Below are 26,087 nucleotides of genomic sequence, written 5' to 3'. Positions count from 1 at the left end.
TTCCTACCAGCAGTGTACCAGGGTTCCCTTTGCTCTGCATCCTTGCCCACCCTTATCATCTATTTTTTTTTAACAATAAACATCCTTACAGGTGTGATGTGATTCTCCTTGTGGTTTTGAAGTGAATTTCCCTGATGATTAGTGACGTAGAGCACCTTTTTACACACCTGTTGGCCATTTGCATGTCTTCTTTGAGAACTGTGTCTATTCAATTCCGTTGCCTATCTTTAAATTGGGTTATTTGGGGGTTCTGTTGTTGTTGTTATTGAATTGAAGGGGTTCCTTACATATTTTTTGGCTATTGACCCTTTATCAGATTTGTGACTTGCAAATATTTTCTCCCATTCCATAGGTTCCCTTTTCACTTTGTTGATTGTTTCCTCTGCTGTGTGGAAGCCTTTCGGTTTGACATAGTCCTACCTGTCTATTTTTTCTTTTGTTGCCTGTGTATTTAATGTCATATCCAAGAAGTCGGTGCCAAGACCAGTGTCAAGAAGATCTTCCTCTATGTTTTCTTGGGGTCAATTTCCCTTGAAGTACATGAGCTCAGAGTTGGATTAGGTTTGGTTCCTCCCAAGCAAAATGGGGCCCAGTTACCAAAAGAAGGATGGGGGAGAAAACAGCCGGCTCACTCTACGCAGAGCTGGCGGTAGTCCAGCTTGGATGTTTCCAACTGCCTCTGCAGCAGCACAGGATGTGCCTCTGCTGGTACTTGTGTGGTTGTCAGGAGAACTCATTAGCTCTGGATTGACAACTTCCAGACTCCTTTCATGTGGGAGAAAAAACTCCTAATTTAAGTCCTTAATTAAGAAAAACATCTTCCATATAGAAATAAAAGCGTGAAATGTTTTTTTTACGTTGGCAAAGCCAGCGTGGGCATTTCCATTGGCACTGGAGAAGGCACTATGGCTATTTCACGGCATTCTATTTCAAGGTCCCGAGTGAATCCGGGAGCAAAGGAGAGGCCTTGAACTGAACCTCCTTATTTTCAAGCCAGTTGATGTAGATTCCTTCCTGAAAACAGTCCTATATTCTAGTATAGCACATTCCTTGTAAGAAAAAAATTGAAACTAAAAACAATTATTGAGTTGAACATAATTCTCATGTTCTCAAGAGTCTTTGTGAAAAGATCTGATTTTCATATGGTGGTAGCTGAAGTGCTTTATGAAATATTTATAGAGGGAAGATAGGCTTCCTTGCTGTCTTTTTATTCAAGACTTCTCATTTAAACTTGCCCTGGATCAAATCAATTTTAGAGTGATAATGTAAAAGAAATTAAAGCTGTTTTAAACTGCTGCTGGAACAGTGGTTTAATTCAAATCAGGGCAAGTCTAGAGGGAAGAAAGTAAATGCGAACGTGTCTTAAACACAGCATTTAGGAATCGTTCAATGACAATTCAGTGTAAAATAACCTGGATATATATGCTAAAACACTTGAATGACTAATTACAAAAAGGATACTACTAATTAAAGGAATAAGATAATAGTACTGGTGCTGTGACTGGAATGCACGCAAATCATATTTATTCTTTGTGAAGACTCTTCAAAGGCACTTAAAACTCCCATGTACTTAATATTTATATTTTTACACTACCTTTTGATATGATTGCCTCTTATGTAGGAAATAATCGGAGTGGAGGAAAGGCAGTCTGGGGAAGTGGAAAAAGCATAAACTTGTGGAATTCAGAGGACTGAGTTCTCGTTCAGGGTCTGCTCCTGCCCAGCCTGGAGCAGTGGTTAATTTCCTCAATGCCTCACCTTTCTCCTCAGGAAAGGCTGTCAGAGACCGGTCCCATTTTCACAGCCTATAATTCTCCAAGTCAGGAACAGCAGTGCACCTTACAAGGAAAGCAAGTGAACAACAAAGCTAAACCTTCAAGAGCCTCCCCCAACAGTAAACCAAAGAGCAGGCACTGTGCATCATTCCATATACTCACTCCTGGTACATACATGATACATACGCACAGTACAAAGATCACACACACACGACACGACACACACTTACACAACACACATCACATATCCATATATGAAACGTACATTGTATAGACATATAGCTATGATGTACACGTTGTATGTGTATTATATATATGTATGTATATATATATTTCAGTACCTACCAAGCATCAGACTCTGCATTGCAGGAAATTCATTTAGCAGATGCAGGATAGAGGTTCAAAGTACAGGCTTTTCAGCCAGATTCTTCTCTAGGAGTCCTGGCCACTCTACTTGCTGGGTGAGTTTAGACCTTTTCCTTAACCTCATTGCACCTCAATTTTGTCTTTTTAAACTTAGGCACAAATCTTAGTTTCTGCCTCATGATGCTGGCACTTGGATTACATGAGATAATATGTAAAATATACTCATATTAATGCCCAGTACATTGCACAGATTCAACTCGCTACCACTATCACCCCATTTTATTCTCCCAGGATCTTTATAAAGTAGAATGTCTGTTCAAAGCCTCAGGAACTTCCTTGGTGAAATCAGAAGCCAGCCCTGCAAAATGGAGGGCAAGACAAAACTGAAGAAGAGAGTTGACTGCTCCATATCAGCAGGTGGCAAGAGTTAACAAGCAGAGAACTTACACATGAGCTGTATCTTGGGCTCCACCAGAGTAGATCTGTGCATTCACTGTCAGAATCTTAATAGTTTATATAGAAGCCTTAACTGGGTTTAGTCTCGTATTCAATCTAGATGGTCTCAACACCACCTCACTCTCTCAAATCTACGTCCTTGAAACTGCTCACTGTAGGAGTAGGTGGAAGGTATATTCCAAGGATGGAAGGGGACGAGGAGCCTCTGATTGCCTGGGTTCGGCTTATAGGTCAACGGGTGGTTACATCCTCTCGACGACCTCCTCCAACATGGGTATTTCTGTCTCCATATGCTGTGGCATCTGAAGGTCAAAAAGACTGAGTAATTTTTCCACCATCATCATGGGTCCTGATACAACTGTTTCGGTTAGAGTAGGCCGTTTGGGGCTGTTCTCTAAGGCAGAAAACTGTTCACCAGGAAATGTATTCCTTGTCTCTGGATTGTGCGGCTGACTTTTTCTTTCATGCTGCCTCCAACTTCAATCCAGCATCCAGGCCCACCCTCTGCAGGAAGCAAGAACGGTCCCTTATATTCCTGAAAGTGGGAAGAGGTGGCAGTGACAACAACACTGGCTACAGGCAGCTCTGGGTGCAGAGAGCAGCATAGCGACCAACTTACCAATGACTGCAGAAAACTTAGGTTCTCTGAGGGAGAAGGTGAGTGCGGAATCATCGATAGATGCAAACGGGTACACCTTGGAGCTACTGCGGGTCCGTTCCAGACCCTGCAATGAAGTGAATATCACATTAAAGCAAGTCACAGGAATTGTTTCCCAGTGCATATAAAGTTTATGTTTACACTATACTGTAACCTATTCTCTGCAATATATAGCATTATGACAAAAGAAGTCATACCTTAGTTAAAAATGCTTTGTTGCTAAAAAATGCTAACCATCATCTGAACTTTCAGTGAGTCATAGCAGCAACATCAAAGGTCATTTGATCACAAATCACCATAACAAACATAACAATAATGAAAATCCTACAAATATTGTGAGAATTACCAAAATGTCACGCAAGACAGAAGTGAGCAAATGCTGTTGGAAAAATGGTGCCAGTAGACTTGCTCAAAGCAGGGTTGCCAAGAACCTTCGATTTGTAAAAAACGCAATACTATGAAACACAGTAAAGCGAAGTACAGTGAAGTGAGATATGTCTGTATATTAGAACCTGTGGAGCTCCAGGTAAGCTGAAGGTGATATGTCACCCCATGTAGGTCTTCCTGTTTGGATCTTGGTTCAAACCTTGGGTTTGCAGTTTGATCTAAATACGAGATTGTAAGTCTATGAGTCATAACATTGTACATCAGTCAGGCATTCCCACAGGATTCTCTGAAGGTTATAGAGCATGGGAACCTCACTACTGACAGAAGTTGTCATTAAAGCCAGTGGTTCCCTGGGCTGGTCAGGGAAGATGATTTTCTCCTGTTGTGACAAAACACAAAAAATAAGGACAATTATGTTTGCATTGGTTTGTAATATTTTTGTAACATCTAGAGTATAATGCAGTTGAGTTGTAACTCTGGAATAGATCCATGGAAAGAAACCAGCAGAACTGTTTCTCAAAATGTTTCTGTTACATCAAATTCAGAGGCCTTGGCATCCCTAGTTGGAACCAGTCTTCTGTCTTGCAGGAATAGCACCCTTGAGATAGCCAGTCATGCTGCATGGCCCTGGGAACAGTCAGTCCTGCCTTGCCACCTACTTATGTGTGATCTGGAGTTATTTAAGATTGTTGGGGCTCGGGGTTTAAAATGACAGTGGTTTATGTCTTATGTGACATGTCTATTGCAGGTTCCCATTGCTTTGCCACATTGCCCTCCCTCAGAGACACAGGCCAGAGGAGCCTCCCCCTTTTGGAATCTTGCTGGTCACCACGGTCATGTGAGTCATACACTGGATTTTAAAGGCTTCCATCTGGAAGAAGTGCATGCAATCTCCCCTCACATTTCATTGGACAAGACAAGTCATGTGACTACACCTAACTTCAAGAGGGCAAGAAAGTACAGTTCTACAGAGTTCTAGGAAGGAGGAGAGGGAGAAATATTGGCAAACAGCAGTAGGACCAAATGTACAGTCATTCACTGCATACTCCATTTTATTTATTTTAGCTCAGCATTTTGACTGGTTGAAAGAAATTTATGTCTTTATTCTAGTATGAATTGTATTAGCTGCCAAATTTTGAGAGTCTATGGCATTTCTCTAAAAACTTCCACTAGCCTGGTAGTGATTCACTGACTAGTGCATTCGGACTACGATTGTTCCATGGTTTTAAGTCTACTTTCTCCGTAAGGCAATCATGAGAAATTCTATCACATTCTTTGCTGAAATCAAGTCACATTTTTGGGGTATTTTGCCCTCGACTTACTAAAGTAAGCTCTCTATGAAAAAGAAAATAAAGTGGATTCAGGTAAAGATTTGATATTCTATAAATTTGGAATAATATGAACCAAAGGCCTGGATAATTGAATTTTTAGTTTTCATTTAAACATAGAGTCAACATTATTTTAATAGCTTCTGTTAATAAGACATGTAATATATTAGTTGGACTCTTTTGTCAGGTGCTTGGTGGTCTTGCAGATAACTGAAAACGGTCAGCCAAGTACCAAATCAGCCTTCAGAACCAAAATGACCCACTTCTTTCATGGTATTTAGTATGTGGATGTTTTGGGGCCAGGGAATAGAATACTATATTCTATTGTCCAGAATTAATCACATTGCTTCACTTATAAGAAAGGGAGCTGGGAGATTTATTCTTCCTTTTTTAGCTTGGAGAAAAATGGACTTGTCTCTTCTATAATACGCCCGTTAAAGATCAAAAATAGAGAGAATGTTTTTAAAAAACTGAACAGTATTTGGAAAATTCAGAAAGCAGCATCCAGAAAATAAAACCACTGTTAATTATTCCGTATTTCAAAGGGATATGAAATTCACAACTACGGTGTGATTTTAATTAGTTCACAATCTTTCTTATGCTTCATTTTGCTTCATTTGTGCGTGTGTGTGTGTGTGTGTGTGTTGATGGAATGGAGTGAGCGGCACTAGTCCAGTAATTCAGGATTTAAGGTAAAAGAAGTTAGTTTCGGGAAAGAATGCATATTCCAGAGGCACAGAAAGTGGAAGAAACACCTGGATGATGAGGCTAGTACCAGCAGAGGGTGCTGGTGTGGTACAAAATTAAGATTTTTTTTTTTTTTTTTTAAAGAGGAGGTCACAGCTAAAAGACAGCAGGTGTGAGGGAAATGTAAGAACTGTTTGGGTTCACTTGGAAATATGAACTCCCCCGCTGCCTGCAGATTTGTCTGGTTCTCAGTGATTTCTCATAATGGCCACATGAATTTTAAGCATCGCCTAAGTCACAAATGCCTGACACTTTCGCACCTATGTCAGAGCGTGACTGGGAGAGGCTGTGCAGTTTGGCTCCTGTTTTCACTGGAGACTTTTATCAGCCCCTGGCTGCTCCTCTGTGGCACCTCATGCATGGGTTCATGTAAAGTCTCGACTTTCTTTTTTGCTCAGGTTTTACAAAACTGTATTTGTGTGCCCCACCCCCAAATTTTACCTAAACTCATGCTTTCCTCCTTGTCTTGACCGGTAGAGGTCGTGAAAGGTTGGACGGGAAACAAGGTGAGCTGCGTTTCCTCAGCAGAGCCTGACCTCCTTGGCTGTCAAAGCACGAGCCAGCCTAACCCAGACGTTTAGAGGAGACCCCCGCCCCCTGCCCGCCCCCCTTCCTAAGTAGGTCGCGGTGAACGTTCCTTTTACACAGAGCTCTATAGTAAACCCTGGCAGGGCCTTCGCGAACCTGCACTTTTGAACTGCTCTTTCAAAAGAATGACAGCGTTCCTGGCTGGGAGTCAAGTGACCCACTGGGCTCCCGTCCAGCCTTTCTGGGCCTCAGTTTCCTCCTCGGTTCAACGGCAGGGTTAGACACTGATCCCGAGGCCTCTCACATCTCTCACACCACAGTCAGACATTTCTCAGTGCGCGGCCGGCTCCGCCCTCAGGAGAGGGCCCGCGAGAAGGGAGACTCCTCGGTCAGCACCAAGGACAAGGGCCCCGGGGCCGCTGCTCAGACGCAAGGTCACTTCCTAGCAAGCCGAGCGGATCAGCGGGTGTCCGGGCGCTCCTGTTTGGAGGTGGCGCGGGGAGGACTGTGTGTGCTGGGGGAGTGTTGTGGGAGGGGAAGGAGCAGCCCCGGGGAATGAAGTAAGGCCGGTCCCCGCTGCGGTCTCACAGATTCTGCGCCAAGAGGTCGCCGGCGGCTGCTGCCAGTCGGGCCACCCCTTCCTTCGTCGCGCAGGGCGGCTGCCCGCCCCTGTCCCGCCCATGGGGGGCGCCCTGCTGCTCCTGACCTGGAGACCATACAGTCCTTCCCGTGCCTGCGTTGACCTCTCCACCCCCTTTCTTTCCCGAGCCCCGTCTAGTTCCCCCCAAGGCGCGCTGCCACCCTCAGGGTCTTTTGGACACACCCACGACTCTGACCGCTCGTCTTAGGGCTGGAAGCCCTTGACGGCCTTTCTGCTCCTCCTGTTCCAACTCCCTGTGGGGAAGGGTCCCCACTCCCCTTTCCTCCCAAGCCAGTCCGGAGCCCCGCCCCCGCTTTTCCCGCCCCCTTGCTTGCCCCGCCCCAAAGGCCCCGCCCGCCGTTGCCCCGGGAACCGTGGATCCCGCAGCTGCAGGAGGCGCCGAGCCCAGCAGAGTCGCTCTCTCCGCCAGCGCCGCCGCTCCCGCCGCCAGCGCCGTCACCGCGCCTCAGCTCCGGCTCCCGCTCCGCGCCCGCTCGGTCGGCCATGCCGCCCCGCCGCGCCCCGGCGCCCGGCGCGCAGCTGCTGCCTGCGCCCGTCCTACTACTATTGCTGCTCGGCGCGGGGCCCCACAGCGGCTGCCTGGCCAGTCCGGTGCCCGCCGCGCCCCTGCTGGTGCCGGGCCCCTGCGCCGCGCAGCCCTGCCGGAATGGGGGTGTGTGCACCCAGCGCCCCGCGCCCGGCCCGCAGTCCTCGGCCCCCGCCGGCGAGCCCGGCTACAGCTGCACCTGCCCCCCCGGGTTTTCCGGCGCCAACTGCCAGGTGAGTGGACGCGGCGGGCGCGGCGCAGGGCGCCAGCCGGGGACCCGAAACCTCTCCCCGCCCGGCACTGCACGCTGCCCGGCGCGGTTCTCCAGGGTGCCTGACACGAACTTCTACCCTTTCGGGAAGGGGATGGGTCTGGACTCTTGGCCCGCGTGGATGCAGACCCCTGGCCAACCTTACAAGTGTCGCTTTTCTGTCCACTTTAGTTCTCCAACCGTGTCAGCTCGGGGCTCTCGGGGCGCACCACTCCAGGGCCCGGCAGCCACACTAGACCTGGTACTCCTGGCACGACCATTAGCCACCAAGTGGCGCGCCCCTCTCGGCCCGGGCGGAGCCACACTCCGTTAGAGCCGGATCTCTGTGCTCACCCTGGCAGGGCAGAGGGGCCAGCTCCGAGCGTCCCTGGCGGGATGTTCAGTGTCCAGATGGCCCCTGCTCCTTGTCCCGCTGACCCTGCGTGTGTCGAGGGTGAGCAGTATAGGAGGCAGGAAATGGCGTGCTCCATGCCAGAGGGTCCGGGACTTTCTTTCCTATCCTCCACCTTTGAGGGCTCTACCAAGGCAGCCGGAAGCCGAGGCCGAGAGGTCAGCTGGCTACCCGCGGCCTGCGACCAGCCCTTTCTGAGCTTAGGACGAAGTGTTGGAGCAGTAGGAAGCATTCGAGGGGACATTGTGAGTGGGGCTTGGTGTGTCACCCTCCCGGCTGGATGCCCCTGGAGGCGCACGTTTGAGGTGAGCAGCCAGGGCGTGAGCAGGGCACTGGGAGGCTTCGAGGAAGCCGTGGGGCGGTGCAAGGGATGGGAGATGGCCAGCTGCTGCTGGTGGATTTGGGATTTTCAAGAGAATTTGGCAGATGATAATAAAAGAGGCTGGATTGTGAATGCTCGGGTCAAACCTACTAACCTATTAACATCAACACTTTAAATAGGCTATTTGGTAGACCTGTGTGTGCAGGTAGAAAATCCCCAAGTCTCTATTCCAGGGCAGGCAAATAATGGATTTATCTGAAACGATTGTATTAAACCAAGTGAATGTGGAATATATCTGGGAACCAATGCTTTCTTTCTTACATTTGGATTGGAAAACTTTGTTTCATATAAATTTGATTAAATGCCCCAAGAGTTACTTTGAAAATGCTCCAATGCACTTTTATTTCTGTGGGGAAGAGGCCACATATGATATGATATGATTTGATATGATGGAATGTAATAAATAGGCTTCAATTTTTTTTAACAGAAGTAAATGGGATTGAGAAACTCGACCTTGACAGAATTTGGGCTATTTCTTAGAATCTTGTTTTTTTCTCTCATTAGTAGCAAATTATCGAACTGAATCTATGTTTTCAATGTCAGTCTGGCTCTTTGATCTATCTCTTCGTCTTTGTTAATTGGTTCCAATAAGGTTTAATTCCCACAAAGGGAATGAGGAGGAGGAGGATGATAATGATGAGTGTGTGTCATGTGACCATGTGGAGCAGATTTGGGGCAGGAGGGCTCTTTGGGGAGATGCCTATTACAGCCATTCGACCATTAGGACAAAGTCTTGCTTTTTAATTTCCCCTGTTGATTGATGATTTACATGACTTTTACTGAAGAAATGAGTTGCCTGAGTGCTTCTGTCAAACTGCTCTTATATTTACATGTCTGAAATCCATCCTTGAAAGAAGTAGTTGATTTGGACTTGGAATGTAGTAGGGATGGGCAGGAGAAGGTACGTTAGGGTATGCATCAGTTTAAGTAAATGGGAAGAAAGACTGGAGATTGGGAATTTAACCCAACTCTGAGGTTTTTTGTGTGTGTGACTAAAAATAGGTATGAAAAATCTTCGAGAAAGAGAAAGACCTCTTTAGTGCTTCCTAAAGATGACTCACAGAACAGTATAAATATTTTTTGTCCCTAAGTGGTGGACATATAATGTTTTCATTCAGACACAAGTCATGAACTAATACACAGATATTGCAGAACCAACCGGTTCAAAACAGATTCGGGCTTCTAGCTCCCATCTGAGACAGTCTTAGCTATGTGAACGCTATCACCTGGGGAGAAGCAATGCTGGGTGTCGTGAGTTCCGAGTTGAAAAGAGCCAGAGTAACTGTAATTCTAACGGGAAACCTTAGCAAATTTGGAACCTGATCTGGCTTGGTTACCCAGAAGAACTTGACTGAGATGATTCAGAGCCTTATAAACCCATAAAAAATTGATTCCTCATCATTTTAACTTAATCTTTCATGATCTTGCAGTAACACTTGAGACGCTCATTTTCGATGGAGGGCGGGGGAAAGGCCATCAATAGGGAAGTCAAACGGGGGGAAAAAACCCTTACACATACTCACTTACAGAGAAGGGAAATGGATGTTAGCCGTTGCAGACAGTGTGGTTGCTGAAACAGAACCTCACGCTCACTGGATACATTGAAAATGGAAATTTGCCTGTACGGGGAAGCAGGAAGTGTCACCACCCCGCCCCCCAACTACAAAGACAATAATATTAGCAATGGAAACATACAAATCTAACTCTGAAGTTTCTTTTCTTTTTTTCTTTCTTTTCTTTTCCTCCCCTCCCTTTCTTCCTCCTCTCCTTTCTTTTTCTTTTTCTTTCTTTTCTTCCACCCCACCCCTTCTTCTTTTGTGGAAACAATTAAGAAAACCATGAATCACTAAATGGGATTAAAATGGATTAAGGCCATCTTCAGCTTTTTTTTTTTTTTTTACCTTTTTAATTTTTAAATGGAGGTACTGGGGATTGAACTCAGGACTCATGCATGCTAAGCACATACTCTACCACTGAGCTCTACCCTGCCCGGGTCTTCAGCTTTTGTGTGGTCAGCTGACTGTCATTAGGGCAAGTCCATGGGTCCAGGCAGTGCTTATTGTATCAGCCGGCGGCAGGAACTCACAGGATCTGGGGACTGCGTGGTGTGAAGGGAGAACATGTGGGTTTGAGACTGAGCTGCCGTGACAGGTGATCTTAAGAGTCTCAGTTTCCTCATCTTCAAGGATGGGCTCTACCTCACAGGGCTGGTAATAGAGTCTGATTCTGTTTTTTTGATGTCTGACTGCTGACAGCTTTTAAGCCTCCCCTGTCCCTCTACCCCTTCTGCCAACATCTAGGCAAGCTGATGAGAAATCTTAGGTGCTCCTTCCTTAGGTGCTGGCGAGAGGTTGAAACAATGCAGACCCTTGCCCGTGCTTAGGATACATCTTAAGATGCATCTTTCTAAGTCCTCTGACACACTTAAACATATTAAGTCATGAGGATTCAATGGATTCTAAAAATGTATGTGGAAATCTCATCTACAGAGACATGATGACGATGCTGCTGACGATGCTGCTGCTGATAATGACTAATGCTTTTCTCAAGCACTTGCCATGCGCCAGTGCTGTTTCAGGGGCTTTACACCTAATGGCTCACCAGTCCCTGCAGTGTCCTCTGAGCTGGGTGCTGTCATCATCCCCATTGTTTAGATGAAGTGCATAAAAGTTAAATGACCGGCCCAAGGTCACCCTGCTAGTAAGTGTAGGATTTGAACCAGGTAGCTGGTAGCTGGCTTGATGTAAGTTGTCGAGTGTGAAGGGTGCTGAGATGAAAGTCAGCCCTGGCCCTGTCGTTTTTAGCTGAGACTTAAAATAGGCTCTGTAACCTCTTTGAGTCTTATCAGTAAACAGGGGACAGAGTGATTTCTGAGTCTGGTCTTGCTCTCAGACAAACACAGCTTGCATGGCTGTGCCCAGTGGAGGGAAAAGCCAACGAATGACAAAGACACAGCAAGTTCTTCTAATGCCACCCACCAAGCAGGCCCTTCTCTTGGGGTTAGAATTCTGGGTCCTGGCTGAATTTATTTTCACCGTGGTGACAAGCATGTGGGCACGAAATAAAAGAAACACACATATTTCTGATGGGTTTGCAGAAATGTCACATTTCAAATTTAAAAAAAATTGAGGCCGTTGGTCTTCTCTTTCTGGTTCATTCGGGGAAGCAGGCAGGTATCAGAGGTGGCAGCTGCTGGACAGATTTTTCTTTTCCGGTGAGCCGTCCTTCCTTCCATGGGGCCTTCCATCAAAGGTATTTACAGATGGAAGATGTAAAGATGATTTACATTTGTATTATTTTGTTTGTAAAGCCTTTTTGTTTTAATGAAATAATTCTTTGCCAAATATTCAAGCAATCAGACACCTGTTTGTTTGTTTGTTTTTCATGTCGTGTTCCCTAGGAATCTTATCCTTTGGGATTAGAATGAAAATGTGTCGATTTCTGCACTTGGAGAAAAAAGGGGCTTGTGTACGCAGTTTTACCCACTAAGCTGATTCGATAATCCTCTCTTTGATTAAACATGCTAACTTGAAACAATGGTTCTGCCTCAGATGAATCCATTTCTGGCTGAAGTTTGCTAACAAAGAAACAATTCTAGCTCCTTGCACAGCTCGGTCTTCTCTACTGGGCTTTTTGGACACGTACACACACATGCACACACACACTTGTGCAGAATGTCCTATATTAGCTGAGATGTCAAGGGACATTGCTTCTTTCTCTCTCAGCTAAAAATAACAGGGCCAGTTAATAGAAGCCCATTAACTTTCTGTGACCTTGAGAGAGTAATTGAACATCCCTGAACTTCAGTTTTTATATCTCCAAAGTGGACTAATAATGCTTGTCTTATTTTCTTTTTAGAAAAGATGCAATTAATAAAAAAAGTTGGGAGAATGAATTTTAAAGACGTTTTGAAAATAAAGTAAAATGTTGCACAAATACAAAGTATAGACTAGGGAAAGGATTATGTGTTTCTCATATAAAATGTGATTGCAGCAGTTTATTCAGTTTCTGTGATTCTTTTCCCTCCATGAAGAGACTCAGCTCTTCCTCCCTAGTAGGATGAGTTATGCTACAACATCAGTTTTAAAAATGGAAAATTTTTATTGTACTAAAATTTTGATAAATATGTAATTCTTTTTATTTGGAAATAGACGAATACTTTCTCAGAAAATTCTCAGTGACGTGAGGTTTTCTTTTGAAATAAACGAACAAGTCTTGTCAAAATTCTTTGAACAATTTTACTAAAGGAAAAGAATGGTTGGTTTTCTCGGTACTGTTAAAATGGAGTGATTTTCTTATTTTATTTTTCTGGTACATTCTTAGGAAACATCATTTTTCTCAGCTTGGCCACCTGACAAAAATCACACTTCTGCCTTTAGCTTCTTTTGTTTAAGCCTCTCATGTGACATAGCATCCAGAATGGTTCTGTTTATGCCCTCATTTCTCAAGCATCAAACAGGAAAGAAAACCTATCGGAAGCTGAAGGATGTTTGAGTCGGAAAACAGAATGCTGAGTATATTTTTAGGTCTTACCGATTTAGGGGACAGCTGTGGTCAGCACTGCTTAACCCAAGGGTGGGGACTATAGAATCTGCCCCCTGAACAGAAAGTCCAACAGCACAGTCAAGTTTTGTGGATAGAATTTCTTCCTTATTCCCCCTTCTCCCTTCACCTACACTGGCTGCATGTCAGAGTCACCTGGGAGCTTTAACAAAAATGAGTGCCCGGGTGCCACTGTCTCCCGTTCCCCAGGCTCTGACTTAATTGGTTGGTTTGGGGCTTGGACACCTGTGATCTTTAAATGTCCCCAAGTGAGTCTACTGTGTGACCAGGGTTGAGAAGCCCCCGCTAGGCTCTTGTCATCTCCCCCCATAGCCTGCACAGCAAGAAGCACATGGCAGAAAAAAAGAAGACAGTCCCACCTGCTCTTGGTCCTTCTCGTCCAAAAGCATCCAGTTTCGAAGGGCCTGGAATTTCTGGCCTACCCTCTCCTCAAATGGCCAAGGTTTTGTATCTCAAAGCGGATTTGAAGTCTCCATGAAGGAGACTGATGAGTGACCGTGCTGCCATGTTAAGGGTCCAGGCATGGGAGTGAGACCTAGGGGGGAATCCAGCTCTGAGTGTCCTCGGGTAAGTAAGTAGTTTTTCTGCAGCTTGGTTTCCTCATCTGTCAAAAGGGGACTCTGATGCCAACCTTGAAGGTTGTTGTGGCTTAGAAAAGTATCTAGCCCAGTGACTGGCCCATAGGGGACACCTAATAAAAGGAAGCCATATACGTATCTATAATAGCAGTCTTGTTTATTTCATGCTTTTCCCTTGGACTGAAAAAAAAATCATTTCTTTCCTACCTGATTCTCAAGAAGACTAAAATTCCATCAGTAGAGATTCATTTCTTTGGTTGTGATGTATAAGATGCTAGAAAATGTGGATTTTGGTGCTGACTCTCCACAGCATTCACTTCCATTAGTTCTTCCTTTGTATCCCTTTTACCAGGCAGATGCCAGAAACAATAATAAGAGGACAGTGTGCACCAGAAATTAACACGACATTGTAAATCGACTACACTTCAATAAAAAAGAGGACAGTGTGAACTGAGCATGTGCTGGCCATCTAGGCTTTTATGGAATCATTTGTTGCTTTATTTGAATGCTGACCTGTCGTCGGTCAACTATCACGATGTGAGTCTTAGCATAGTTGTCCTTAGGAGGAGGGGCTTCTCTAAATCGCCCCTCCCTACTCCCCAGGGTGAGTGAGTGCAGAGCAGGGCCCCAGCCAGGACTACACACTTGAGGACTAGAGGAGCACTGGGCACCCAGACAGCAGACAGACACCCAGCCAAGAATGGTTTTAACATTTTAAAATGGTTGGAAATAAATCAAAATGAGTATTTTGGGATGCATGAAAATGATATGAAATTCAAATTTCAATGTCCATCAATAAGGCTTTATTGAACATGGCCACACCGATTTGTTTAAGTACCATCGGTTTATGTGCTCCAACCGCAGAGCTGAGTAGCTGGATTCGATGGTGTGAATTGCAAAGCTGAAAATATTTATCTGGCCTGTGACAAAGGAAGAGGTTGGCTGACTATTTCAGCAAATGTTGGTGGAAAGAATTTATTTTTCCACTTTTATTTATTGGACTTAGCTGAAGCCTGCCCTCCTTCCGTCCCTTCATCCCGAGGGGTGTCTGGAGCCAGGTTCTAGGGCCCAGTGCTGAGGCTGGACTCGTGGGAGATACACCGACGGATAAACAGCTCTTGTCTTCAAATTGCTTAAATCTTGAGAGTCATCCTAGACAGACTTTAACTTTTCATTGTACATAACAGCCTTGGTTTAATATGTTTGGACAGTGGAGTTACAGTCTGCTTCTGGGGAGGCATGTGCAGTAGGGAAAGGAAATGTTAGCTCTGAAGGTTCTGAGTATGAATTTAAAGGTTTAGAATCCCTGCTCAGTCACTACAAGCTTATTAGCTTTCTTCTTCCTTTTCCTTCCTTCCTTCCTTTCTTCCTTCCTTCCTTTCCTTCTTTCTTTCCTGTGAAAGTAGTTTGTATTTATTTATTTATTTACTATTTAATCCATTTCTTGTTATTTTTTATTGAAGTATAGTTGATTTACAATGTATTACTTGCTGGTGTACAGCCTAGTGATCCAGTTTTACATACATATTCTTTCTCATTACAGGTTGCTGCAAGCCACTGGATATAGTTCCCTATGCTCTACAGTAGGACCTTGTTGTTTATCGTATTAGCTTTCTTAACCCCAGTTCCTCATTCATTCATAGGAGGGTTGGAAGGGTAAAGAGAGGAACTTGTAATGCCCTGGCCCAGAGCTGGCCCTCTGTGCACACAAACTGCTCTTTTTCAAAAAGTGGATACTACTCTCCATTGTGCAGCTAAGGAAACTCACCTGGGGTCCTACAGCTCAGGGATGGAGTCTGGACTCTGGGCCCCAGCATTGTGGCTTTGAGTAGAGTGTTTTTGCTAGAATTCTGCTGCACTTGCCTCCAACCGCTCCACGTTTCTGACCTTCAAAGTGAGGGCTGGAGAGGAATCAGAGAGGAAAGGTTGGTAGCAGGTCCAGTCCTGGCAGCTTTAGTTTCTGTAGGGATGCTTTGGGTTTGTGTAACGTTAAGGTTTTTCTTTCCTAAGAGAGAGGAACGGCATAGGGCTTTTGAAAAAGAGTGAGGATTTGAGCAATGAAGTAAGTGTACTTAAAAAAGACACTTGAAAAGAGAAATGTCTGCTATCTTTTGCTAACAGTTCCTGAAAGCTAGCACATCGTTTAGAATTTCAATGCTGGCACTTAACTGCTGCTTGTAGTTAATTTAAAGGAGCATTTGTAATTACTTTGGGGTTTCAGAGGCAGATTGAAACTCCTTTATGGAAGGCATGTTGTAGTGGAAGTAATCACAAGAGATGAGCAGGATCTGGTGCCTCTTCCACAGGAAACCAGAACCCCAGAGTCTGTGCAAAATGGGCTGATCACCACTCAGTGAAAGGACAGCCCAGTAAGGATCATTGCCAGTTTCTCACAGTGTTCAGGTCAGATTGCCAAAATTTGTTATTTGGAGCAAAATCCCAACCTTAATTTTCAAGCAAAATAGAATGTATTAGAACAGGAAAAATGTTAAATATATTGTCAGTATATTCCCCAGGAAAGGAAAGACTTTATATAGGAAACATGAAAACCAAACTCTCTAACTTCCAGCTGACCTCCCCGATTATTCCTTACACAAAGACTTTTCAGACTCTTTTCTAAAAATTAAGGAAAATTTACCCTTCTAATAAGCATTCACTTCTATGATTTTGAAATACAGTTGTGTAACTGTCACCACAATCAGGATATAGAGGAGCTCATCACTTCCATAAATTTCCTCATGCCCCTTTGTGGTCAGCCCTCTCCCAGCCCCATCCCATGGCCTCTGATGGTCTGAGTTCTTTGCTTATAGTTTTGCCAGTTCCATAACATCATATAAATAAGATCACACAACATGCACACTGAGGGTCATGCCCTTGAGATTGATTCATATGGTTGCATGTATCAGTAACTTCTTTTTATTGCTGAGTAGTATTCCATTGTATGGACGTACCATCGTTTTGCTTATCCTTTCACCAACTGATTACATTTGGATTGCTTCCAGTTTTGGGTGATTATGAATAAAGCTGCCATAAAAGTTCACATACAGGTCTTTAAGTGGACATATGTTTTCATTTCTCTTTAGTAAGTGCCTGGGAGTGGGATTGCTGGGTCATGTGGTCAGTGCATGTTAAACTTTACAAGAAGCTGCCAAGATGGTTCCCAGTTTGGCTGTATCATTTTTCATTCTCATCATCATTAAATGAGAGTTCCAGTTTCTTGCATCCTTGTCACTTCTTGGTATTGTTGGTGATTTAGATGTTAGCTATTCTAATGGGTGTATAGTGGCATCACGCTGTGGTATTAATTTGCATTTTCATAACAATTGATGATGTTGAGCACTTTTTAAAAAGTTTTATTTTTGTTTTTTAAATGATTTATTTATTTATTTTTTTAGTGGAGATTCTGGGGATTGAACCCAGGACCTTGTGCATGCTAAGCAGGTGCTCTACCACTGAGCTATAACCTCCCCCATGATGTTGAACATTTTGTTTTTCAAGGTGCTATCTGCCATCCATACCTTTTCTTTGATGAAGTAGTTGTTCAGTGAGTTGTGAGAATTCTTTCTACACTTTGGATACAAATCCTTTATTCCATATGTGACCTGCAAATATTTTCTCCCAATCTGTGACTTGTCTTTGTATTTTCTTGACAGTGTCTTTTGAAGGGCAGGTTTTTAATATCGATGAAGTCTAATTTATCAACTTTTTCTTTTATAGTTTGTGCCTTTTTGTGTCCTATCTAAGAAATCTTTGCTTAATCCAAGATCACAAAAATTTCCTCCTGTGTTTTCTTGTAGAACTGTATTGTTTAGTGTTTAGGTCTTTGACCCATTTTGAGATAATCTTTATATTTGTATGTAGTTCAGTGTATGAGTAGTTTTTATTCATTTTTGGCATATGGATATCCAATTGTTCCAGAAATATTTGTTGACAAGATTGTCTATCTCCACTGAATTATCTTGGCACCTTTGTTGAAAATCATTTGACTGTATAAATGTGGACCTATTTTATTACATTTCATTGACTTTATATATCAAAACTTTTGCCGATTTCATAAGATCTAGATTACTATAGCTTTAGAGTAAGCCTTTTTTTTTAGAGTAAGTCTTGAAGTCAGATTGTGTAAGTCCTTTAAATTTGTTGAGATGACATAGAATTTGAAGAATCAGCAAAGCATGTCATACATACCTAGAGAGAAACTAGGGTTCTTCACCTGGAATCTTCTGATGGTTTCAAGACTATGTTCTGAGATGCCAACTTTTGTATGCATATGTTCTGCGGAATGGCTCACAAGTTTCATGAGATTCTTAAAGAAGTCTTCCATCAATAAAATAATCATTGGCCCAGAGGAAGAAGAAGCTAGTTATATGCATGGGGGACTTCTGGGTATGGACTAACACATATACCAAGAACCAGCCTGGGACCATGAAGTTGCCCTAAAATAGTGGTGCCAGATAAAATATAGGAAGCTCACTTAAATCTGAATTTCAGAAAAAAGTGAATTTTGTTTTCTATGTGTCCCAAATATTACACATTGTTTTTCTGAAGTTTAAATTTAACTGGGAGTTCTGCGTTTTTTAATTTGCTAAATCTAGCAACCTTTCCCAAAAAGCCTAACTAATCCCTGCCCTGATTCCCAGCTTTACTCTGAAGGATTCGTCAATGGCAATTTAAAATTCTTGACAAATAATTACATAAGGCAAATTTTATTAACTTGCATTTAAAATATTAATTTAGCTCAAAGTTTTACATCTTCATGGGTCCTTTTAAGAGCAACTGTCAAACTGTGTTAGGATGTTAAAAGCCTGTAAAAAAACATAGTGAAAAAGGCCCATTGGTAAATTTATCTTACCCTTTCTACACTTCTTCTTCTGATTTCGTGCCTCTGCAGTAATCACTGTTCACATTTTGGTGTGTAGCTTTACATTTTCCTCTCTGTACATATAAACACATATGAAGCATATGTAAATATTCATTTATCCATGCAACTGTTTTCTATGAAATGAAACCATCCTAGGTATACTGTTCTGCAACTTTTTTCTTAATCTATTTTGAACATCTTATCACATCTTAAAACAGAAAGCAAACTTGTTCTTTTTTTAATTTTCTAAAGATATTTTTTGAAGAGTGATTATTTATTTAGTTTTTTGGGAGCCAGGTAATTAGGTTTATTTCTTTCTTTATTTTTAGAGGAGGTACTGGGGATTGAACCCAGGACCTCATGCGTGCTAAGCATGTGCTCTACCACTTGAGCTGTATCCACCCCACTGCAAACGTGTTCTTTTTGATGGCTGTATAGTATTCCACTATGATTGTTTATGTATTCAGTCCTTACTGAGGCACACTATTCCCACTTTTCCACTATAAATGATGTTGCAATGACTATATGTTATGTATATGCAATGACATGTGTGTATGTATATGTATGTTGAAAGCTACATACATTAAAACATTTTAATAAATATTGCTAAATTGCCATCCAAAAAGATTGAACAATTTTGCTTATTTTCTAACAGCATATGAGAATGCCTGTTCACCCACATTTTTGTCAATACTGGTATTCCACATTTTATTTTTGTGTGTTAACTGATAGGTGAAACCTAGTATCTCACTGATTCTCAGCATTTTAAAAATTATGAATGAGAGAGAGTATTTTTTAATGAACTGTCCATTTTTATTTTTACCTAATTTTGTTTTGAGTTGCTCATTTAAAAATTTGACTTGTAGTAGCCTGTTGTTAATGAAGAAATTAGCCCTTTGTTCTTTGTGTTGTTAGTATTTTTTCCCTATTTCTCTTTTTTTCTTTTGACTCCATGTATGCTCATTGTTTTGCCCTTAAGAAACTTAGAATTTTTAGTTATTTAGCCAGACTCATCAATGTGGGGGTCAGTAAATTTTAATTAGAATTCTGATGTTTGATACCAATACTGTACTGTACAATATTTCGAGCATTATCCAATTTTCTTTTGACAAATTCAATTTTGGCCAAGATTTATATTGATAGGACTGTCGCTGTTGTCTCTTTAGAATGTACAATTAAACATAGTCCCAGTTTATGTCTATTTTAAGAAGGGCTGGCATAGATTTTCTAAATCATATATTTAAGTACTTGTAATTTGTCTTAACTTCTTTTGAACCTGAAACACTGTATCCGATTTATTAAGATGCTTCATTTCTTTTCTTTAAAGAACTACTCAGCACATTTTCCTTGTAATAATTGGCATGGGTTTCTTAGTATTTTGTGAAAATCACCAAGTTAATTTTAATGGCATTATTGGATAATAGAGTATTTCTTAGAAGTTCTTGATGGTGTAATGGTCTGATTTCAAAAAGTGTTCTTCATCCAGGCTTGGGCAGAAAAAAGCTCATCTTAATATTCAGCAAAATGCAAATTTCCTTTATGCTTTAATCTTCATGTTATATTTTTAGCACTTTGCCCCTGAGAACAACCTCTTTTCTCTTAATCAGGGATTTTTGTGGTTCTCTATCTTCATTTTCCCTGTTAAAAAATTGGCTGTTGGTTTTTCTTTTTTTGTCTTTTGGTTGTGCAAAGGGAAATTCTTTTATTTCTGTAGAAAAGGCTCGTAATGAGAGAAATAATAAAAGAGACAGAGAAATGAGAACTCATATTTGCATTTCCATGAGGCTTAAAAATAAACTCTCAGCTGGAGAACCATTGGTGAAGGAAATTAAAGAAGACTTTAAAAAAATGGAAAGATATCCCATGCTCCTGGATTGGAAGAATCAGTATTGTTAAAATGGTCACACTGCCCAAGGCAATCTACAGATTTAATGCAATCCCTATCAAATTACCCAGGGCATATTTCACAGAACTAGAACAAATCGTAATAAAATTTATATGGAACCACAAAAGACCTAGAATTGCCAAAGCATTACTGAAGAAAAAGAAAGAGGCTGGAGGAATAACTCGTCCAGACTTCAGACAATACCACAGAGCTACAGCAATCAGGACAGCAGGGTATTGGTACAAAAATAGACATATGGACCAATGGAACAGAATAGAGGGCCCAGAAATGAACCCACAAACTTTTGGTCAACTAATCTCGACAAAGGAGGCAAGAATATACAATGGAATAAAGACAGTCTCTGGAGAGAAGTAAATTTAATATTATCATGTTTTTCTTTTACAAAGAGTGGGTAGGATGGGGTGGGGCGGGGATTTGGGGGCTATACTGACTGGAAGGGAAATCACTCTTTTTGTTTCCTAAGGAAAAATAAATTGATATTATGTTCAGCTTTAAGAGTGTTAAAAAAAAATGATGCTCAAGATGATACTGACACCTTAAAAAATCCTTTATGTGAGTTTTCCCTTGTTTCCCTCACCTTCAGGGGACACTTGGGATGTTTTGTACGCTTGGAAGAGGTTTTTTTCCCGCAGCGGAGCCTGTGGGAATTTAGGAGAGGCCGAGAGCCCTTCTTCCTAACCTGGGCTTTTCCTAGTAGTCTGTGGGGCCTTGTGATTGCTTTGTTCTTTCTCCCTTATATTTAGGAATATGGTTCACAGGCGGTGTTGTCTGGCAGGTGGACGGCAGTAGGTGACCAGGCTGTGGACAGGGATTGTGTCTTTGGGCTCCCTGCCTCTCCTCTCCCTGCCTTTTCCACGTAGATCCCTTGAAAAAGGCCTCCTCAGTGAAGGTGGGTCTTCTTTCCGGGAGAATAGAGTCTTTATTCTCGTACGGGCTCCCCTCCAAGACCTGCTTCCTTGGCGGACCCTCCAATGAAGGCCTGCTTGCCTCTTGACATAAACCCCTGAACAGAAACCTGGAAAGATCCATGTGTACCAGAGAGTCCTATTCTTAGGGCCCTGACCGCAGTGCATTAGAAAGATCCTTAATGCATACAAAGGCACGTCAGTGGCTGCTATGTGTGTTGCAGTAGAGTAAAGTCCTGAAGGGTCCTGTGGTTTCTCATAATTCCATGTAGCCTGTACTGTACACCATTCCAAGTACTTCCATGGGATCCATGTTATCTTAAAAAATTGTTTTTATTGGGGCAAATTCCCATAATATAAAAGTAACCATTGTAAGGTGAACAGTTCAGTGGCACTGAGTTCACTTGAAATGTTGTGCAATCAGTATCTCTCTCTAGTTCCAAAGCATCTTTATTACCCTAAAAGGGTTGTCCCCATTAATCAGTGGTTGCCCTTTCCCTCCAATCCCTAGCAACCACCAATGTGCATTCTGTCTCTATGGATTTACCCATTCTTGATACTTTGTATCGTATGTGACTGTATGTGGGTGGCTTGTCACTTTGCTTAATGTTTTTGAGCATCTTCCACATTGTGGCATGTATCAGCACTTCATTCTTTTTTATGGCTGAATAATATTCCATTGCCTGTATCTATGACATTTTATTTGTCATTTCATCAGTTGATGGACATTTGGGTTATTTCTACCTCTTGGCTACTGTGACCAGTGCTGCTATGCACATGCTTGTACAAGGCATTGTTTGAATACCTATTTTCAATTGTTTGGGGTCTATATCTAGAAATAGAACCGTTGGGTCACATGGCAGTTCTATATTTAACTTTTTGAGGAATTGCCAAATGCACTTCCATCTGTGTTAGCTTCTTGCACAGACTGAGCCCCGGGATCGTCCCTGGGATGGTAACTTTTAGCCGCTATTCATATGGCAGATTGTTCTTGCTACTGTCCTTGCCCGGGCATGCAGCATCCCAGACACTCTATTCCTGGCCTGGTCTGTGGCCCCAGTTCTTCTGACCCTGAACTTGCTTAGCTCCATCGTCTCTTCATGAAAGAGCTCAGCCTCCCTTGGCTCCCTCCCAGGAAGGCCTGTGCACTGGAGAGCTCGGTTCTCCAGCTCAGCCTGGTCCCTGAGCGCTGCCCCTCCATTCAGGCCTCATTCTAGAGCCTGTGGTCTGCTGAGCTCCTTTGGGAGAATTAATTAGACAGCTGGCTAGAGGCATGTGAGCCACTGTGAATAAGTGGCCCTAGGTGTCATTGGTCCAGTTGCTTCATTTCACTGAGGAGAAAACTGAGGCCAGAAAGTTGAAAAAAAATTATGCAAGGCCGTCCAGCTCGTAAGTGGCCACATTCAGCGTGAGAAAGGTCTTGGCATCTGGTTGGGTGACTTCAGATACCCTGGGCAGTCCCCTTCTCCAGGGCCTGGCACCCATCAGACACATTCAGCACATCACAAGGAGGAGAGGGGCCTCCCCAGCAGGCACGGTGGGCTGCGATACCATCTGAGCACGCTTGCTTGTTGAGGAACTAGCTCACGTGGGTTTATGTTGAGCACTTACATTGCTAGGTTTTAATGAGCTCAGTGTAAGTGGGAAATCCAAGTGGGCAGTGGGGGGCCCTGCGCTTGCTGATGGGCCAGCGGGGCTGCAGGGCTGGAGATCACTTGTTGCCTAGCAACCACTGCCAGGCTACTTGGTTCCTGCAGTCTGAACCTGGGTAACATCCTCAGGGATTGGGACTTGGGCACTGTGGTTCAGAAACGAGTGGGAATTTGTTGTTTTAGTAGCTCAGTACAGCCCCTAGTGCACAGCCTTTTCCCACAAACAAGCAAACAAAACAAACAAACAAACCATCCGCCTTCAGGGAATTGGCAGTTGTGGCAACTCTGGATAGTTTGTGGCTCAGAGAAGCTTACGAGACAACTGAATCCTTAGGTCAAGGGCGCATTGTGAACCTCTGCTTCCCACCTGTCCCTCCATTCTCAGGACTTGGAATCTTCCAGGCCTGTCCTACTCACCGTCTGACACTGGAGCATGTTTCTGTAGAATACTGCGAGCGGGGAGGAGATGGCATTCTCTGGTTTTCTAAGCAAGATTAATAATCTAAGGAATTCACCCTTTCACTGGCAATTTCTGAGCATGGATTAAAGTGATGTGGAGGTTACTGAAATGACTTGATGCTAGTTGACCCGCTGGCTCAACCTGGGCATCGATGGCTCCTCACCCCTCCCCTGTCCTTGGCATGTGCCTCTGCCTACCGTTCCCGTAGTGAGAGCTACTTTCAAGGACATAGCCTCGAGGGGGCAATGTGATGTGGAGACCATCTGGACTGAATATGTGACTCTATATAAATTTTCTATAAGGTTTATACAGAGATCTGCTTGTCCTGCAGCCACCCAAGACAAGCCTCCTAAGTTCTCTTGCTTATTAAACCTGCCACCTACCAGACCAGAGGGGTCTGCCTTGCACTCACGGTTCAGGGGTCAGTTTCAGATTTCACCCTGGAGGCTCCTGAGTTTGCAAACCGATAGATGGCAACACATTTCGCAGACTTTTAGAGCTTGGAGTCATCCTAGAATTCATTTTGGCTCTTTCTCTAATTTTGCAGAAGAAAGTAAAGGCCAAAGAGATGAATGTCAGAGTCAGGAGTGAATATTGCTATCTCCCCATCCAGAGCCCAGGGCTCTCTTCACCAAAGCATTTAAGCTGAGACATTCCAAACACCAAGGACAGTCCTCTGGGGCAGGGGTGTGGGTGGGGATTTACAAAATAAGTGTTCTTATGAGCATTCAAATTCAAGCTCAGTATTCAGTTACTTACATCCCTGGCTGTGTTCGCGCTTCCTTCCTCTAGGTTTTTTTAATTCTAATTTTTCTCTGGAGGAGGCATTTCCTCTGCTTGATAGATGAGGAGACCGGAGTGGACAGAGGTTCTTGGAGACTTACCAAGGTTACACAGCAGATGGTTGGGACAGGAGTCTCCTGTCTACAAATGTAGTGCTTGCTTCACATTATCATGGTGGTCTGCTCACCCTGTAATCTGTAAGAACAATTCTTTGTACAAGTGCTGAGCCCAGTTCTGAAATACGTTCCATTCGGTTGAAGACTATGAGGAATACTTAGAATGGTGATATATTAACTGTAATCATTGTGTCATTTTTTTGGCGATTTAGAGACATCTTAGATAGGCAGGCCATTGTTTTCAGATGGACTCATAATGTAAAAAACATTTTCATCTGGATCAGAAACAGTTTTCCTGCACAGCTTAATGCTTTTGCCCAACACCTTCAGAAATAACTGGTAAAAGTATAATTTTGTATTTTAACTTAGCGAAAACCTCTAAAGATAAAATAAGTTTTATTAAAATAGTAAACTTGCATAATCACTTATAATATTAAATTCAGTAATTTGGTTGACCATAGCTAAAAGACATAGAAGTATTAATTTTAAGGTGATTGTGAATTTTGTCTGTTTGCATGCATATAAACAGACCAGAAGTACAATGCAGTATTTTACTTTTTATTAAGTAGACATTTTAGTGTCTTACTAGTTTTTTGGTCTTTTTTTAAAACATTTTTTTATTGAGTTATAGTCATTTTACAATGTTGTGTCAAATTCCAGTGTAGAGCATAATTTTTCACTTATACATGAACATACATATATTCATTGTCACATTTTTTTCACTGTGAGCTACCACAAGATCTTGTATATATTTCCCTGTGCTATAGAGTGTAATCTTGTTTATCTATTCTAGTTTTTTTGTCTTTAAAATTTTTTTATTTTAAAAAATTATTTGTTTATTCCTTTATTTTGGGGGGTGAGGTAATTAAGTTTTTATTTATTTATTTATTTTAAAAATGGATATACTGGGGATTGAACCCAGGACCTTGTACATGCCAGGCACACACTCTCCCACTGAGGTATACCCTGCCCCACTACAGTGTCTTAAATAGGAATGCATTAAGTGCGCCTATAAGGACTTTCGTGATTAAGTTATATCAAATTTTCTTGTCTTATGGATGAGAAAAACAAAGATGGGACAGATTTAAAAACCAGACCAGATCAGAGTTCTTCCACATTGTATTTATTAATTAGAACTTTCTAGACTGCAAGCAACAGAAAACTCAATTCAAATAGCTTAAGCAACTGGAAGTCTGTAGGTTTATGTGACTGAAAAGTATAGGCATTGTGTTGTCAGGTCTCAAATAGTATCACCTGGGCCACGAGTCTCCTCTTCTGTCCGCCCTGCTTTCCTCTGCTTTGAATTTATCCTCAAATTCCAGATGGTGTCCCCTGGCAGCTCCGGGCTCACACCATCCTTCATACTAGCAACCCCAAGGGAACAGAGAGCCTCTCATTCCAGTTGCTCTGGAAAGTTCTGAGATTAGCTCTGGTCGATTTCTTTGGGTCACATGTGCGTCTCTGAACCAATCATTGTGGCTTGGGGTTTGTTTCTGCTGAATGTCCATGCCTGGGTCACGTGTCCAGCACAGGACTAACCCCAGTCAAACCACATGGACCAAGATTGGAAGGAGGGCTTTTCTTAAGGAAACTGGGACACTATTTTCAGAACAAGGGGTAGTAGCTGTTGAGAATGAAGTCAACAGATTCCCAATATGCCCACAGCCCTTCTCTTTATGACTATTCTTCATATTTGAATGATGTTTCACCAAAAATGAATTCCTTCTCTCTACCTCTTTGCATCCATTGATGTCTCTTGGGGATTTCCTGGAAGGGCACGTCTCATG

The 26,087-nt window shown here is 42.8% G+C and overlaps 1 protein-coding gene across 3 annotated transcripts in view; it reads left to right on the top strand.

Moving 5' to 3' along the window:
* The first annotated feature begins 7,287 nt into the window (after positions 1–7,287).
* The window catches only part of DNER (delta/notch like EGF repeat containing), a 263,164-nt gene continuing 244,364 nt past the window's right edge, over positions 7,288–26,087 (top strand). Inside the window, exon 1 of one of the 3 annotated variants that reach the window (XM_031452326.2) lies at positions 7,288–7,665. In XM_031452326.2, coding sequence (XP_031308186.2) covers positions 7,390–7,665 — 276 coding nt within the window. In that variant the 5' untranslated portion in view covers positions 7,288–7,389. Of the gene's footprint in view, positions 7,666–8,053; positions 8,400–26,087 lie in introns of those variants that run through there. The other 2 variants (XM_064485240.1, XM_064485241.1) reach the window with 2 other exon arrangements.

This window comes from Camelus dromedarius, chromosome 4 (assembly GCF_036321535.1).
Source record: "Camelus dromedarius isolate mCamDro1 chromosome 4, mCamDro1.pat, whole genome shotgun sequence".
In the NCBI taxonomy this organism is placed as follows: Eukaryota; Metazoa; Chordata; class Mammalia; order Artiodactyla; family Camelidae; genus Camelus; species Camelus dromedarius.
The sequence above is the reverse complement of the archived record's forward strand: the minus strand, read 5'-3'. Positions and strand labels throughout refer to the sequence as shown.